Below are 18,140 nucleotides of genomic sequence, written 5' to 3'. Positions count from 1 at the left end.
TCCAGCTTTCCAATACTCTTAATTACTGTTTGTGGCCAAAAGTGTCATCTCCAGGTATTTTTCCCTTACTGGTTGTTCCCAGGTGTAATGTGCTTTTGGAGATGATGTCACACAGGTGGGCAAGTGCACTTTCATTTTCTTACCTTGAGTTTTAAGGATGGTATAAGGTCACTTAGAATATTAAAAAGATGTTGCAAAAAGCAATGATAGTGCATTTAAATTGCAGAAGAAGTAAACATGCACTTAGAGCACATTTAGGACTTAAGCATCTTATAGGTTTAAAACATTAGTTATTTGGACAGGTAAAAGTTTAGCTAGCTTTCTACAGTGTCTGCTTTAATTTGGATTCATCTCTTTTTAATTTTTGTATATCTGTCTCTCTTTTTTTTTTTTTTTTTTTTTGCGGTACGCGGGCCTCTTTCTGCTGTGGCCTCTCCCGTTGCGGAGCACGGGCTCCGGATGTACAGGCTCAGCAGCCATGGCTCACGGGCCCAGCCGCACCGTGGCACGTGGGATCCTCCTGGACCGGGGCACGAACCTGTGTCCCCTGCATTGGCAGGCGGACTCTCAACCACTGCGCCACCAGGGAAGCCCTATCTGTTTCTTTTATCAGAAAAATTTATGGGGAGATCTGTCCTCTCTTATATTTTTTATTCTTTCCCTTCTGCTTTCTTAGAATTCTCTAAGGTTCGCTTGGTATAAGGCTTCCAAAAGGAATAATATCTGCAGTGTTTGTACTATTCTGTTCTCTAAAGGCAGTCTCTAAGAAATATTGAGGAAAACCTGGTTTGTATTTGCCCTTGCCTCTAGGAATACCCTCATATTCCCTTTCCTTTCCAGCGTCCCCTAAGCGTCCATAGCCTGAATCTTTCTCTCATTTTAAAACTTCCTCAAATCCTATTCTCTTGAACATCAAAGGGCTCAAGTTATTACTTGCCCAAACTGCTAGTGGCTTAATATGTTTTCTTTCCTAGGTAAAAGATGATTTCGTTCGCCCTTTTTTTTTTTTAACTTTGACTCAACTGTTATCGTCCCAGTGACACCTTCCTTGGCCATCCTATACAAAATTGCAGGTCTCCCCAATATTACCTATTTCCCTTTCCTGCTTTATTTTTCCCACGAGCACTTACATCATCTAACCCACTCTGTGTATGTATGTGTATATGTATGTATGTATGCATGTATATTTGGTTATTGTCTGTCCCCCACCACTAGAAAGTAAGCTTCGTAAGGAACGAAATTTTTGTCTGTTTTATTCACTGCTGGATCCCCCCTGGCACCTAGAATAGCACCTGGCATACAGTAGACATGCAGGAAATGTTAGTTCACTGAACAAACCAAAAGGAATGATTCCTTTGGTGAGAATTACAACACAGAGGCAGGCCAGTGATAGATCTTTTTGTTTTTAATATAAATTTATTTTATTTATTTTATTTTTGGCTGCATTGGGTCTTCATTGCTGCAAGCGGGCTTTCTCTAGTTGCGGCGAGCAGGGGCTACTCTTCGTTGCGGTGCGCGGGCTTCTCATTGCGGTGGCTTCTCTTGTTGCAGAGCACAGGCTCTAGGCACGCAGGCTTCAGTAGTTGTGGCACACGGGCTCAGTAGTTGTGGCTCACGGGCTCTAGAGCGCAGGCTCAGTAGTTGTGGTGCACGGGCTTAGTTGCTCCACGGCGTGTGGGATCTTCCCGGACCAAGGCTTGAACCTGTGTTCCCTGCATTGGCAGGCGGAGTCTTAACCACTGTGCCACCAGGGAAGTCCCAGTGATAGATCTTTGACCATTTTCTGTTCTATCTGTTTGACCTACTCATGTCAGTCCTACATAGGATAGAATGAAGCTCTGTTTGGCTTTTGATGTTGCTACTCCTGGTCCTAACCTTACCCATATCTGAAGCCTAAGAGGCTCAGGAGCCATGTCAGGCAGGCTTCGTAGTGAATGTGGAGGCAATAGGAATAAAAAGGACTATTCCCAGGTAACTCAAGTCACTCAGTGGCCTGAGTTCAGGGACTTGCCTTGCCCAGGACCTGGCACTGTGTTTGGTGAATGAATATGCCATTTCTGTTTTCCTTTGTCAACTAGTATCCCACAAGTAACTTTAGAAACGGAACAGCTATGACTGTGGCGGATTTACAGTTTGCCTCCCATTTCATGTTGCACCATTTCTCTGTGGTTGTTCCAGGATTACTGTGGCATGGCTTGGTCAGTACTCACTCAGAGATTCAAGAATGGCCTCTTTTCATCACATGCAGATGAGCATCGACTCAAGTAAGTAACTTCCTTTTCTCCCTTAGATGTGGCCTTAAAATGTATGAACGGGACTTCCTTGGTGGTGCAGTGGTTAAGAATCCGCCTGCCAATGCAGGGGACGTGGGTTCGAGCCCTGGTCCGGAAAATCCCACATGCCACGGAGCAACTAAGCCTGTGCACCACAGCTACTGAGCCTGCGCCCTAGAGCCTACGAGCCACAACTACTGAGCCCGTGCACCACAACTACTGAAGCCCACGCACCCTAGAGCCTGCGCGCCACAGCTACTGAGCCCACACGCTGCAACTACTGAAGCCCATGCACTCTAGGACCCGCCTGTCACAACTATTGAGCCCCCGTGCTACAGCTACTGAAGCCTATGTGCCTAGAGCCCGTGCTCCACAACAAGAAAAGCCACCACAATGAGAAGCCCAAGCACCGTGACAAAGAGTAGACCCTGCTTGCCGCAACTAGAGAAAGGCTGTGCGCAGCAATGAAGATGCAACACAGCCAAAAAAATAAAATTAAATTAAATTTTTTAAAAAAGTGTATGAACAATGAATGAAAGAGAACGAGTGATAGTACAGATTGGATTTTATGTTGAAGGAGAATTTGGTTATTTCAGATTTTGATTTTCTGAAGGGTAGAGGCCAAAATAGTGAGCTTATTTTAGTGAAGCCAAGGGAAACTGGTGGTTACCAAAAAGTGTTCTCTCCAAGTGGTTTTAAATCAAAAGTGGTGGTCTTTTTATTTTTAAATTTTTATTAAAATATCAAACATGCAGAAAAGTAGAAAGAACAGTAACAGAAACCCACGTGTAACTGTCACCCAGCTTCAACACATATCAATATTTTGCCAGTTTGGTTCATCAGTTCTCCCATTTTGTAAATGTTTTAGTTAAAAAAAATTTAAACATAAACAAAAATAGAACAGTTTAATGAACTCTTGAATGTCTGTCACCCAGCTTCTCTCCTAATAGCTGTCAGCTTCCAGCCCTCTTGTTTCATCTGTTTTCCCACCCCACAATTCAGTCATTTTGAAGCAAATCCAAAACATCATATTTGTAGATATTTCAGCATTCTCCCTGAAAATAAGAGCTGTTAGAAAAAAAAGAAAGAAAAAGAAAAGTAAAACGTACTCACAATAGTGTTGTTACATTGCATAGAGGTGTTCTTCCCTTTTGTGGTAAACGTTAACATAAAGGAGGCTCAGATTTGGCTCCACCTAGAGGTGAGGAAGGTGAAACGGGGAAAGAGAGGTCTTTTTGACATCTAGTGGGAATATGCAGAAAGCATTTGAATTCTTTTTTTTTTTTTCTTCTTTTTTTTAAAAAAATTTATTTTTATTTTTGGCTGCATTGGGTCTTCGTTGCTGCGTGCGGGCTCTCTCTAGTTGCGGCGTGCGGGGGCTACTCTTCGTTGCGGTGCGCAGGCTTCTCATTGCGGTGGCGTCCCTTATTGTGGAGCACGGGCTCTAGGCGTGCGGGCTTCAGTAGTTGTGGCACACAGGCTCAGTAGTTGTGGCTTGCAGGCTCTAGAGCACAGGCTCAGTAGTTGTGGCTCACAGGCTTAGCTGCTCCGCGGCATGTGGGATCTTCCCGGACCAGGGCTCAAACCCACGTCCTCTGCGTTGGCAGGCAAATTCTTAACCACTGCACCACCAGGGAAGTCCCTCTTTTCCTTCTTTAAAAAAAATTAATTATTTTTTGTCACACAGATATCAGTGTTTTAAGTCAGCTTGGATGTACCAAGTTCTTCATGAAGGATTCCACTTTCCCTATGACTACCCAAATCTGCAGACAGCCCAACTGGTGTATGACCGAGAGGTTCAGTGGACACTGGGAGCCATTTTATATAAAACACGCTTCTTACCACTCAGGTAAAGGGGACTGACCAAGCTGGCATCTTGAACTCAGAGGATGTTAGTTGGTGCCTCAAAATAGATTTCTTAAGTAAACTCCCCCTCAAAAAAACAAAACAAAAAACCCACCCAAACGCCCCTTATTACTGCCACGTGAAACTACTATTACTTACCAGGCATGTTGAAACAGAAAGAAGTCTGAGAATTATTGGTCTGGAGTATGTTCTTCTTTGCAATTTCAGGAATTCAGTGGGTTTTTTTTGGCCGTGCCACGTGGCTTGTGAGATCTTAGTTCCCTGACCAGGGATTGAACCCACGGCCTCGACAGTGAAACCGCCAAGTCCTAACCACTGGACCGCCAGGGAGTTCCCAGGAATTCAGTTTTGTTTATCTACAACAAATCAATCTTTAGAATTGAGCTCTTACTAACAACTTCTAAGATATTGACTGATGAACTAAAGTTACTCTGGAACTATCTCTATCTGACTAGAGGACTGGGATATGTTGTTCCTATACAGCAATCTTTCCTAATGGGTAGAGTCACTCTAGAGATCATGTCATTGACTTGGAAGGCTTTTTGGTGGGCCAGAATTAGAACAAAGGACCTGAGATGCTTTTAGGGGATGTCTTGCTCTTATGTACCATAAGATATTTGGGATAATTTTTAGGTGCTCTCTCCTCTGGACTATTTTAAATAAACTAAGATGAACTCTTAATCTTTGGTGCCTGTTTCTTTAAACTCAGTATAGAAGCCAGGTGGGTGAGAGAAGTGGGGAACTGGAGAGTATGTGCCCCAAACAAAAGGCTGATTACGTCATGCAAAAGTGCTGTCCCAGCATCTGCCAGCTCTCCTTTGTCGAGAAGCCAGAAACCCATATTTTATATGTGGTCTTTCTGTTTGGAGATTCACATTTTTAAAAAACACTGCAGGTCAAACAGAATGAAAATGGATCTGGTATCTGGACCATGAGAGAAGGGCTTCTGTTCTAGACAGATCACTGCACTTAGGTTTACATGTCTATTTTTTCTTCGGTTTATAATACAATTGATTAAGTGACAGCTTTCTCTAGATAAATCCTAAATCCTCAGGAAGCACAGCAACTTTTTTTTTTAAGATTTAGATATACTCTGATTTCTTGATTAGATTCAGGGGCCACCCTACTCATTCGCACCATATTTACAAACTGTGTAGGCCAGGGTGGTATGGGGTCACTGTTAAGACTTATTTGACAGGTGACCAGTCTTGTCTTACTGTTCATTTCTTTGGCTTCTAATTTTGCCTCCAGATTCTAGAGGGGGTAGGCCTGTGAGGCTCCCTCTAGGCCGGGGAAAGGAAGGTACAGAAGGAATCACACACACCAGCTCTGGGCCTGGGGACATGCTTCCGCTTTGCTTGCTCTGTGGAGCTGGTATTATAGCATGTTTACATGGATGGAGTAAATGGGTAAAACCTCTGGGCCTTTTAAATTGGCATAAATATTTCTCTCCTAAACTAACATTTCTTTCCACCTTCTTCCTTAGGGAGCTACGGCAGGAAGGTGCCCGACAAGCCCATGGTAGCTGGTTCCGTCTCTCCTTTGTGTACAACCACTATCTTTTCTTCGCCTGTATCCTGGTGGTGCTACTGGCCATCATCCTGTACCTTCTGCGGCTACGCCGAATTCACCACCGACAAAGTCGAGCCTCAACCCCACTGGACTTACTGTGGATCGAGGAGGTGGTGCCCATGATTGGGGTACAGGTTGGGCCATGAGGCTGGACAGGTTCTAGGGGAACTCAAGTATTCAGAATTGCTGCCCATTGAATTCCATCACTTTCTGGTACTGGCCTCAGATGCTGCTTTGCCTGACTTTGTGGATATTTGGCCTTGAAATTTCTACTTTAATACCTACTTTAATTCATTCTCAATATCCAGGTCCTCTTCTCTGAGAGAAGCTGTAATTTAGTCTGTGAAGAACTAAATGAGAGATTGGTGCTAACAAAGGGAACCAACTTTAGTCCAATTGAAGCATGCTTCTACTCCTTTATCTGAGTGATTTGGTGTGCTCCTGGGATCTAGACTTTTCTCCCCTTGCTTAAAGCTTGAAGTTTGGCATTGGGCACACTGGAAGTCTGGTTGAAACCAAACTTGGAGCATCTGATTCAAAGCCGAAGACATTCTAGCAAGTGCAGCAGCCCCTTCTTTCTCTGTAACAGAGATATCACTTATGTGGAGATCCACAGCCTTTAATAGGGATCCAAGATCTTTGCAGTTCAGCGGAACAAATAAGAATTTCCAGGCAACCAAAATAACACAGCTTCTTTGCTTACTCGACAAAGAAGCCATTGTGCGTGTGGTCCAAGATCCCCGACATACTGTTGCTGATGTTAGTTCGTGATTTTAAAAGGTTAGAACCCTTTCTAAATGAATGGTCCATTGACGATTTTAACAATGTGTTATCTGATGCCTGGTAAGACCAGGATAGAAAATTTTTCCATGTCTATGTGCCTCACAGGCTGTTTGGGCATTAATTTTTCTTTTTGAACCTTAAGTGTGCTTGTAGGGTTGGAGAGACTATGATGGGAATTGGAGGCCTAGATTTTTCTGGTTTCAGGTCACTGTCCTCTAGGCCTATTTTTATGAGTCCTTATGTGGGAAGATTCAAAAAAAAAGAGTTCCTGTATTTCACTGTTAAGATCAATATGTATTTTGGGTAGGGATGCATTTGGATTGTTTTTAAAGAAGGAGAGAACAGTATCAGGAGAGTGGACAAAGGCCATAAATCCAAGCTCTTATTTATTAATGTTTTTCTGAGAAACAGACGTTCTCTCAGTTTGACTCTTGGAATATTTGAAAAGAAGCAAATCCCAAACTTTGGAATAAACAGATAAATCTGTTAATAATCTACCTGGCAACTTTCAGAATATTTTTAAAGAGATTTCTCAGTCATAAACAGCATTTCCATTAATGGGGAGAGAGGAAAAGCCATAGTAATTACATTTTTATCTCCTACCCTTCAGGAGCTTTGCTTTTTCTCTGCATTTAGCCTTCAAATTGCACAAGGATTTCTTTTTCATCCCCGTGGAACCTTCTTTATACGTTAATAACCATTCCTCTATGTAGCCTTAAATGTCCTGCCCAAGAATATGCTCCCAGAGTTAAAACAGTTTTCTTTTTTGTCAGCTTTGAGTTCTAGAATTACATGAGTAGGGGAAAGGTCCTTGACTTCAAAGGGAAAAGAAAGTGGAATTCTTAAAAAATAAATTCCATACTGGGAGCAGAAAGGAATTAAGTGCTTCATAAAACCAAGAAAAATAAATCCAAATCCTCCTAGAACTATACTGGGTTGAAAATAAGTATACTGACTCTTGCTTGTTTGGTAGGTGAAAAGATCATGAGTCTTGAATTGTTTTCAAATTAGATAAAAATGGTTCCAGCAAAGAGTCTTACAGGTTCCTTTGGAAGTACTTTTTACTTTTCATTAGGGCTTATGTCACAGCTTCCTTTAATTTTTAAGATTTCTAAATTGCCTTGATTTTCTTTGACTTCTTATCTTTGTACTGTGAGTGACCCCTTGCCTTATGAATGCTGCTTATAAATAATGTCATAATATGTTTTGCTAGCCATTGCCTACTCAGGTAACTCTTTTCCCCTCACCTTGGTTTCCAAATACTATTTTTGGTTTTCTTGTGTGATCTAGTCAAAGATCTCAGAAGCTGCCTAGTTGGCTAACAGTGATCACATCTGCATGCTCAGAATGAAACTGAAGCATGGAGGAGGTGGTGATTAGTCCAGTCTAATTAGCTCAAAACTTATTCTTCATCCTGGCTATGATAATAGCTACCATTTGCAAAGCACTCATTGTGTACCAGACACATCTTTAAGAATTTTATGTATATTATTTGCTCATCATGATAACCTTTCAGATTATTGTGTTCTTTTTATAGTTGAGAAACTCAGGATACCTGTTTATCATTTTTTTCCATATAAATGTATTTCTTAATTTATTTTAATTAGTCTTTGATTTTTTTTTTTTTTTGCGGTACGCGGGCCTCTCACTGTTGTGGCCTCTCCCTTTGCGGAGCACAGGCTCCAGACGCGCAGGCTCAGCGGCCATGGCTCACGGGCCCAGCGGCTCCGCGGCATGTGGGATCTTCCCAGACCGGGGCACGAACCTGTGTCGTATGCGTCAGCAGGCGAACTCTCAACCACTGCGCCACCAGGGAAGCCCTGAATTTTTTTAGTGTTATATCCTTTTATTATTTTAATATTATAGGATCTAGGCTTGTCTACTGCAGTGAGTAAGGCATCTTAGAGTTCCATGGTATAAAAATAAGAAGGACGAATTTTTGTCATACCCCTCAGAAAAACTAAGTATTTGCTCTTGGTTCTGGTTCCTGAGCTTCGTCCATTGCTCCCAATTAAATATTTTAAATCAAATCTCATTAGCTAGAAACAGAAGCCATTTATCCCTTGCTGAGTGCCAGTTATATATATTACTTTCTCAAAATGAAATATTCTTACTTATAGAATCAGACAGTCTATCTTCCCTTTAACCCTGTTTTTGCCCTCAGTTTTAAAAGATTTTTAAAGACTTCTATTTGCATTTCTGCATTTTGAGCGGTTCTCATGTGAAAATAATTATGATTTCATAAAATTCACATTCCACTGGCTCCTTTGAATCTTACCAAGCAGTCTTCCTTATAACAGCAGCAGTGAACCTGAACTGTTTCAGTGCTTTAATTACTGAGATAGGTCACAAATGTCAAAGTCGAGCCAGTGGCTTACAGGAGTGAGGCTTTATTATTCTTTATGTTGGCACATCCCATCACTTTTCTCTGAATTCTTATCATGAGAACGTAATAAAAATATGTATAATACCCAATTATTTGGCATTCCATTCACTTAAGTTGCAGTTAATTCTAAGCCAAATTATACCATCTTTCTCTCTGTACCTTAGCTCCTTGAATTGATTTTCCTTGGTCTAGGAAATTTTAGGCACTTTCCCCCAACCTTGTATTTATTCTTCTAATGTTATCCAAAGTATTCTGCCTCTGCCCTCCTCAGCCTAAGAGCTTTCTTTAACTTCAGAGGCCTTAGGCAGTGATTATTAAAATGTGGTTGAGTCTGCCAAACACTTGCTAAGCTAGTCAGTTTAGGCATTAACACTGATTATCACCTCCATATTTATATTTTTGAGATAGAATAACTTCTCACTGGTATTATCTAGGTGCCCCCCTCACCCCTATTCTCATAGTTTTGTGTTCTGCTTTTTGTCAGGGGTGAAAGACAAGTGGCTGGTGTGATTTAGGGCAAAGAACAGCAGGCTTCGAAACAGCAGATTTGGATTTTAGCCCTGGCTTTGTCATTAAGTAGCTCTGGTACCCCAGGCAAGTCACCTGTCCTCTGTGGTTCATTTCTCATCTATAAAACAAGATGGCTGGACAAGATGATCTGAGGCCAGTTCCAAAGGGAGAAAAACTGGCCTAAGGAACTAAAGGCAGAGAAGGTAGAGAAGTGATATAGTAGTTTCAGGAAGAGGATTGTGGCCTTTGGTTTAGAAGATCAGGCTGCCCAGAAGAACCAGTGGTCATTTCCTACTTTATCCATAGTCCCTGACATTAAGGTTGGTGGGAATGGACTTTCCAAAAGCAATCATCATACATCAATTTCAGAAAATGAGATTTTTTTTTATGCTACTGACAATTATTTATTGAAATCAGTGCTTAAGAAACTCTACCTGTGAACACTTTGAAATCCCAGTTCAAATCACATTAAAATATTCCATGATTCATACTTTCAACGAATTCAGATTGGTCTGTCCCAGTTTATCCCAACTGGTGAAGTTTTACAAAATAAACATCTTTAGCTTCCTAGAGTTACACTTTTACTTGTTTGACTTACTTGCTGATTTTTGTAATGTGCTTATATGATAAAAAATTCTATGAAAGTGCTAGGACTATTGGTTAGACATTACTTTTTTTTGAGTTTTATTTTATTTATTTTTTTACACAGCAGGTTCTTATTAGTTATCCATTTTATACATATTAGTGTATACATGTCAATCCCAATCTCCCAATTCATCCCCCCCCACCAAATTTCCCCCCTTGGTGTCCATACGTTTGTTCTCTGCATCTGTGTCTCAATTTCTGCCCTGCAAACCAGTTCATCTGTACCATTTTTCTAGTTTCCACATATATGCATTAATATACCATATTTGTTATTCTCTTTCTAACTTACTTCACTATGTATGACAGTCTCTAGATCCATCCACGTCTCTACAAATGACCCAGTTTTGTTCCTTTTTATGGCTGAGTAATATTCCATTGTATATATGTGCCACATCTTCTTTATCCATTCATCTGTCGATGCGCATTTAGGTTGCGTCCATATCCTGGCTATTGTAAATAGTGCTGCAGTGAACATTGGGGTGCATGTGTCTTTTTGAATTATGGATTTCTCTGGGTATATGCCTGGTAGTGGGATTGCTGGGTCATCTGGTAATTCTATTTTTAGTTTTTTAAGAAACGTCCATACTGTTCTCTATAGTGGCTATCTCAATTTACATTCCCACCAACAGTGCAAGAGGGTTCCCTTTTCTCCACAACCTTTCCAGCATTTGTTGTTTGTAGATTTTCTAATGATGCCCATTCTAACTGGTATGAGGTGATTCCTCATTGTAGTTTTTTTTTTCTTTTTTTTTTTTTGCAGTATGCGGGCCTCTCACTGTTGTGGCCTCTCCCGTTGCGGAGCACAGGCTCCGGACGCGCAGGCTCAGCAGCCATGGCTCGTGGGCCTAGCTGCTCCGCGGCATGTGGGATCTTCCCAGACTGGGGCACGAACCCGTGTCCCCTGCATCGGCAGGCAGACTCTCAACCACTGTGCCACCAGGGAAGCCCCTCATTGTAGTTTTGATTTGCATTTCTCTAATAATTAGTGATGATGAGCAGCTTTTCATTTGCTTCTTGGCCATCTGTATGTCTCTTTGGAGAAATGTCTGTTTAGGTCTTCTGCCCATTTCTGGGTTGGGTTGTTTTTTTTTTTTTTTTACTATTGAGCTGCATGAGCTGTTTATATATTTTGGAGATTAATCCTTTGTCTCTTGATTCGTTTGCAAAAATATTTTCTCAGAAATAAATATTTTCTCAAAAATAAATATTTACTCCCATTCTGAGGGTTTCTTTTCCTCTTGTTTGTAGTTTCCTTTGCTGTGCAAGAACTTTTAAGTTTCATTAGGTCCCATTTGTTTATTTTTGTTTTTATTTCCATTACTCTAGGAGGTGGATCAAAAAAGATCTTGCTGTGATTTATGTCAAAGAGTGTTCTTCCTATGCTTTCCTCTAAGAGTTTTATAGTTTCCAGTCTTACATTTAGGTCTCTAATCCATTTTGAGTTTATTTTTATGTATGGTTTGGGGGAGTGTTTAATTTCATTCTTTTACATGCAGCTGTCCAGTTCTCCCAGCACCACTTATTTAAGAGACTGTCTTTTCTCCATTGTATATCCTTGCCTCCTTTGTCATAGATTAGTTGACCATAGGTGCGTGGGTTTACCTCTGGGCTTTCTATCCTGTTCCATTGATCTATATTTCTGTTTTTGTGCCAGTACCATACTGTCTTGATTACTCTAGCTTTGTAGTATAGTCCGAAGTCTGGGAGCCTGATTCCTCCAGCTCCGTTTTTTTCCCTCAAGACTGCCTTGGCTATTTGGGGTCTTTTGTGTGTCCATACAAATTTTAAGATTTTATGTTCTAGTTCTGTAAAAAAGGCCATTGGTAATTTAATAGGGATTGCATTGAATCTGTAGATTGGTTTGGGTAGTATAGTCATTTTCCCAATATTGATTCTTCCAATCCAAGAACACGGTATATCTCTCCATCTCTTTGTATCATCTTTAATTTCTTTCATCAGTGTCTTATAGTTTTCTGCATACAGGTCTTTTGTCTCCCTGGGTAGGTTTATTCCTAGGTATTTTATTCTTTTTGTTGCAATGGTAAATGGGAGTGTTTCCTTAATTTCTCTTTCAGATTTTTCATCACTAGTATATAGGAATGCAAAAGATTTCTGTGCATTAATTTTGTATCCTGCAACTTTACCAAATTCATTGATTAACTCTAGTAGTTTTCTGGTGGCATCTTTAGGATTCTCTATGTATAGTATCATGTCATCTGCAAACAGTGACAGTTTTACTTCTTCTTTTCCAATTTGGATTCCTTTTATTTCTTTTTCTTCTCTGATTGCCACGGCTAGGACTTCCAAAACTATGTTGAATACTAGTGGTGAGAGTGGACATTCTTGTCTTTTTCCTGATCTTAGAGGAAATGCTTTCAGGTTTTTACCATTGAGAATTATGTTTGCTGTGGGTTTGTCATATATGGCCTTTATTATGTTGAGGTAGTTTCCCTGTATGCCTACTTTCTGTAGAGCTTTTATCATAAATGGGTGTTGAATTTTTTTTTTTTTTTTTTTTTTTTGCGGTACGTGGGTCTCTCACTGTTGTGGCCTCTCCCATTGCGGAGCACAGGCTCCAGACGTGCAGGCTCAGCGGCCATCGCTCACGGGCCCAGCCGCTCCGTGGCATGTGGGATCTTCCCGGATCAGGGCATGAACCCATGTCCCCTGCATCGGCAGGCGGACTCTCAACCACTGTGCCATCAGGGAAGCCCCCTGGGTGTTGAATTTTTTCAAAAGCTTTTTCTGCATCTATTGAGATGATCATATGGTTTTCATTCTTCAATTTGTTAATATGGTATATCACATAGATTAATTTGTGTATATTTAAGAATCCTTGCATGTCTGGGGTAAATCCCACTTGGTCATGGTGTATGATCCTTTTAATGTGTTGTAGGATTCTATTTGCTAGTATTTTGTTGAGGATTTCTGCATCTATATTCATCAGTGATATTGGTCTGTAATTTTCTTTTTTTGGAGTATCTTTGCCTGATTTTGGTATCGGGGTGATGGTGGCCTCATAGAATGAGTTTGGGAGTTCCTTCCTCCGAAATTTTTTGGAAGAATTTGAGAAGGATGGGTGTTAGCTCTTCTCTAAATGTTTGATAGAATTCACCGGTGAAGCCATCTGGTCCTGGACTTTTTTTTGTTGGAATATTTTTAATCACAGTTTCAATTTCATTGCCTGTGATTGGTCTATTCATATTTTGTATTTCTTCCTGGTTCAGTCTTGGAAGGTTATACCTTTCTAAGAATTTGTCCATTTCTTCCAGATTGTCCATTTTATTGGCATACGGTTGCTTGTAGTAGTCTCTTAGAATGCTTTGTATTTCTGTGGTGTCTGTTGTAACTTCTATTTCATTTCTAATTTTATTGATTTGAGTCCTCTCCCTCTTTTTCTTGATGAGTGTGGCTAATGGTTTATCAATTTTGTTTATCTTCTCAAAGAAGCAGCTTTTAGTTTTATTGATCTTTGCTATTGTTTTCTTAGTTTCTATTTCATTTATTTCTGCTCTGATCTTTATGATTTCTTTCCTTCTACTAACTTGGGGTTTTGTTCTTCTTCCTCTAGTTCTTTTAGGTATAAGGTTAGATTGTTTATTTGACATGTTTGTTGTTTCTTGAGGTAGCATTGTATTGCTATAAACTTCCCTCTTAGAACTGCTTTTGCTGTATCCCATAGGTTTTGGATCATCGTGTTTTCATTGTCATTTGTTTCTAAGCATTTTTTGATTTTCTCTTTGATTTCTTCAGTGATCTCTTTGTTATTTAGTAACGTATTGTTTGGCCTCCATGTGTTTGTGCTTTTTACGTTTTTTTCCCTATAATTGATTTCTAATCTCATAGCATTTGGTCACAAAAGATGCTTGATATGATTTCGATTTTCTTAAATTTACTGAGGCTTGATTTGTGACCCAAGATGTGATCAATGCTGGAGAATGTTCTGTGTGCACTTGAGAAGAAAGTGTAATCTGCTGTTTTTGGATGGAATGTCCTATAAATATCAATTCAATCTATCTGGTCTGTTGTATCATTTAAAGCTTTTGTTTCCTTATTAATTTTCTGTCTGGATGATCTGTCCATTGCTGTAAGTGAGGTGTTAAAATCCCCCACTATTATTGTGTTACTGTCAATTTCCTCTTTTACAGCTGTTAGCAGTTGCCTTATGTATTGAGGTGCTCCTATGTTGGGTGCATATATATCTATAATTGTTATATCTTCTTCTTGGATTGATCCCTTGATCATTATGTAGTGTCCTTCCTTGTCTCTTGTAACATTCTTTATTTTAAAATCTATTTTATCTGATATGAGTATTGCTACTCCAGCTTTCTTTTGATTTCCATTTGCATGGAATATCTTTTTCCATCCCCTCACTTTCAGTCTGTATGTGTCCCTAGGTCTGAAGTGGGTCTCTTGTAGACAGCATATATATGGGTCATGTTTTTGTATCCATTCAGCAAGCCTGTGTCTTTTGGTTGGAGCATTTAATCCATTCACGTTTAAGGTAATTATCAATATGTATGTTTCTGTTACCATTTTCTTAATTGTTTTGGGTTTGTTTTTATAGGTCCTTTTCTTCTCTTGTGTTTCCCACTTAGAGAAGTTCCTTTAGCATTTGTTGTAGAGCTGGTTTGGTGCTGAATTCTCTTAGCTTTTGCTTGTCTGTAAAGCTTTTGATTTCTCCGTTGAATCTGAATGAGATCCTTGCTGGGTAGAGTAATCTTGGTTGTATGTTCTTCCCTTTCATCACTTAAAATATGTCATGCCACTCCCTTCCGGCTTGTAGAGTTTCTGCTGAGAAATCAGCTGTTAACCTTATGGGAGTTCCCTTGTATGTTATTTGTCATTTTTCCTTGCTGCTTTCAATAATTTTTTTTTTGTTTTTAATTTTTACCAATTTGATTACTATGTGTCTCAGCATGTTTCTCCTTGGGTTTATCCTGTATGGGACTCTGTGCTTCCTGGACTTGGGCGGCCATTTCCTTTCCCATGTTAGGGAAGTTTTTGACTATAATCTCTTCAAATATTTTCTTGGGTCCTTTGTCTGTCTCTTCTCCTTCTTGGACCCCTATAATGCGAATGTTGTTGGATTTAATGTTGTTCCAGAGGTCTCTTAGGCTGTCTTCATTTCTTTTCATTCTTTTTTCTTTATTCTGTTCTGGAGCAGTGAATTCCACCATTCTGTCTTCCAGGTCACTTATCCGTTCTTCTGCCTCAGTTATTCTGCTATTGATTCCTTCTAGTGTAGTTTTCATTTCAGTTATTGTATTGTTTGTCTCTGTTTGTTTGTTCTTTAATTCTTCTAGGTCTTTGTTAAACATTTCTTGCATCTTCTCAATCTCTGCCTCCATTCTTTTTCTGAGGTCCTGGATCATCTTCACTATTATTATTCTGAATTCTTTTTCTGGAAGGTTGCCTATCTCCACTTCATTTAGTTGTTTTTCTGGGGTTTTATCTTGTTCCTTCATCTGGTACATAGCCCTCTGCCTTTTCATCTTGTCTCTCTTTCTGTGAATGTGGTTTTTGTTCCACAGGCTGCAGGATTGTAGTTCTTCTTGCTTCTGCTGTCTGCCCTCTGGTGGATTAGGCTATCTAAGTGGCTTGTACAAGTTTCCTGATGGGAGGGACTGGTGGTGGGTAGAACTGGCTGTTGCTCTGGTGGGCAGAGCTCAGTAAAACTTTAATCCAGTTGTCTGCTGATGGGTGGGGCTGGGTTCCCTCCGTGTTGGTTGTTTGGCCTAAGGTGACCCAACACTGGAGCTTACCCGGGCTCTTTGGTGGGGCTAATGGTGGACTCAGGGAGGGCTCACGCCAAGGAGTACTTCTCAGAACTTCTGCTGCCAGTGCTCTTGTCCTCACGGTGAGACACAGCCACCTCCCACCTCTGCAGGAGACTCTCCAACACTAGCAGGTAGGTCTGGTTTAGTCTTCTGTGGGGTCACTGCTCCTTCCCCTGGGTCCTGATGCACACACTACTTTGTGTGTGGCCTCTAAGAGTGGAGTCTCTGTTTCCCCCAGTCCTGTCGAGGTCCTTTAATCAAATCCCACTAGCCTTCAAAGTCTGATTCTCTAGGAATTCCTCCTTCTGTTGCTGGACCCCCAGGTTGGGAAGCCTGACGTGGGGCTCAGAACCTTCACTCCAGTGGGTGGACTTTTGTGGTATAAGTGTTCTCCAGTTTGTGAATCACCCATCCAGCAGTTATGGAATTTGATTTTATTATGATTGTGCCCCTCCTACCGTCTCATTGTGGCTTCTCCTTTGTTTTTGGGTATGGGATATCTTTTTTTGGTGAGTTCCAGTGTCCTCCTGTCGATGCTTGTTCAGCAGTTAGTTTTGTTTCTGGTGCTCTTGCAAGAGGGAGTGACAGCAGGTCTTTCTACTCCATCTTGAACCAATCTCCAGAAAATGAGATTTTTAAAGCTGAGACTTTAGAGATTTCTGGTTAACCCCCATGATTTTACGGATGATGAAATTGACACCCAGAACAGTAGTAATACAATGAAATGATCATTGACAGAATCTTCTTGCAAGACTGTGTGTTTCACACAGCTGACTGCAACTAACCATGCGCAGTCTTTATAACTGCTTCTGATACTCATTTGTGATTGCTCACATTTAGGAATAAAATATGAAAGAAATGCTTTGTTAAAAATAGTATCAGGTTTTCACTACGTCCATTCTAGCTTCATATCTTTCAATAATTTAAAATTTTAGACATCTCTTTTTTAAACAATTTGCTTAATTTTGTACAATTTTCTTAACCACAGCATCCAAGCAATTCATGTTATGGTTACAATCTAAATTATTTAAGATATAAATGTTTATTAGAGCTACCTCATTAAGGAACTTGGTTGTAATTATTGGGCAGTTCCTAGACTCCCTTACAGAAACAGAGTGCTGTTTCTTCTTGCTGTTTTTAGACTTCTTTTCAAACGAATTCAGAACTAGCATCTAATTTCCCTTTTTGCTGTGGTATGTGATGAAACTTCAGTTGGAATTAAGAATTAAGGTAGAAGTAGCAGCAAATGTTTCAAATTCTCCCAAACTAGTCTCAGGTTATGCTAATCTCAAGTCCTGCCACTAGGGCCATATGCTCTGACAAATTTGTGAGGATTTGTTGGTATTATAAAATATATTTGTTAAAAAATGAGGACTCTTTTTTTTTAATATCCGAATACACTTCTCTTATATTATTACATGTTTCCTTTTCCCCCTAATATTTCATTATTTCTCAGTACCATTATTAGAGGGACAGAGGAGGAATACATCCATTGACCATTTTGTTTCTCTGGAAGTCTGAGCAATAATACCGTTTTATTTGTAAATTGAATCATTACCCATACTTTTAAAGGGCTTTCTACTTTTAAAATGTATTTAATCGTTGCTTGCCATTTTTATAAAGACCAAAATGGAAAAAAATTTCAGAATCACGGGATGATTATAGCCACGTACGCATCACTTCAGGCAAGCTGAGACTCTCCTTTTTAAGTAGTGAAGCCACTCATATGCCCTGTGGCAGCCTACCACTCCTCTCCACTCTCCACTTCTCCAGTGTAAAGTAGCCCTGATACTTTCCTAAGCAGCCCCTCCTACGGAGCACCTGCCAGAGTTTAGCCTCTAACGACTGCTGATGGTGAAGGCTCTGGCCCTAACTAGCTTCATAAAAATCTTTCTCTGCTAGCAAGGGTCCCAAACACTTTGATTTCTGGAATTTGTCATTATGCTGTGTTTGAAATTCTTATCCTACAATTCCCCTTTAGTTGCAGTCCTGAAGTATATGCCTTGTCTCCTCCATGATTTCTGCCTCGAGCATTGGATCCTGCAGTGTTGAAAGACATCTTTTTATTATGATCCACAACTAAAAACTCCCTTTTTGCTTTAAAAAACCAAAGGCTGCCTGCATGGCATCACTTTTGGGGGTTGCTAAGCTTGTATGTTTTTCTAACACTTCACATTAAATAATAGTTTAACTGAACAGTTCTTGAAATTCTGATAAATACTGTTAAATCAGTGTTGAACAAAATGTGCAATGCATATTAGAGAGGGGATGCATTCTTATGCAGGCACATGGGTATATATGTGAAATATGCCAGTATACAACCCA

The 18,140-nt window shown here is 40.2% G+C and overlaps 1 protein-coding gene across 10 annotated transcripts in view; it reads left to right on the top strand.

The window, feature by feature from the left end:
• The window catches only part of ENTPD7 (ectonucleoside triphosphate diphosphohydrolase 7), a 59,447-nt gene that overhangs the window by 29,682 nt on the left and 11,625 nt on the right, over positions 1–18,140 (top strand). For 6 of the 10 annotated variants that reach the window (XR_002177235.3, XR_002177238.3, XR_004522508.2 and 3 more), the window contains 3 exons: positions 2,179–2,264; positions 3,961–4,122; positions 5,626–6,491. Coding sequence is in view for 3 of the 10 variants with exons in the window: in XM_019939793.3 (XP_019795352.1) it covers positions 2,179–2,264; positions 3,961–4,122; positions 5,626–5,857 (480 nt within the window). In the remaining 7 variants the exon portion in view is untranslated. Of the gene's footprint in view, positions 1–2,178; positions 2,265–2,361; positions 3,938–3,960; positions 4,123–4,346; positions 4,821–5,625; positions 7,709–10,795; positions 13,414–18,140 lie in introns of those variants that run through there. The other 4 variants (XR_012326930.1, XM_019939793.3, XM_073794066.1 and 1 more) reach the window with 4 other exon arrangements.

Source organism: Tursiops truncatus, chromosome 16, assembly GCF_011762595.2.
Source record: "Tursiops truncatus isolate mTurTru1 chromosome 16, mTurTru1.mat.Y, whole genome shotgun sequence".
NCBI classification, from domain to species: domain Eukaryota; kingdom Metazoa; phylum Chordata; class Mammalia; order Artiodactyla; family Delphinidae; genus Tursiops; species Tursiops truncatus.
The sequence above is the reverse complement of the archived record's forward strand: the minus strand, read 5'-3'. Positions and strand labels throughout refer to the sequence as shown.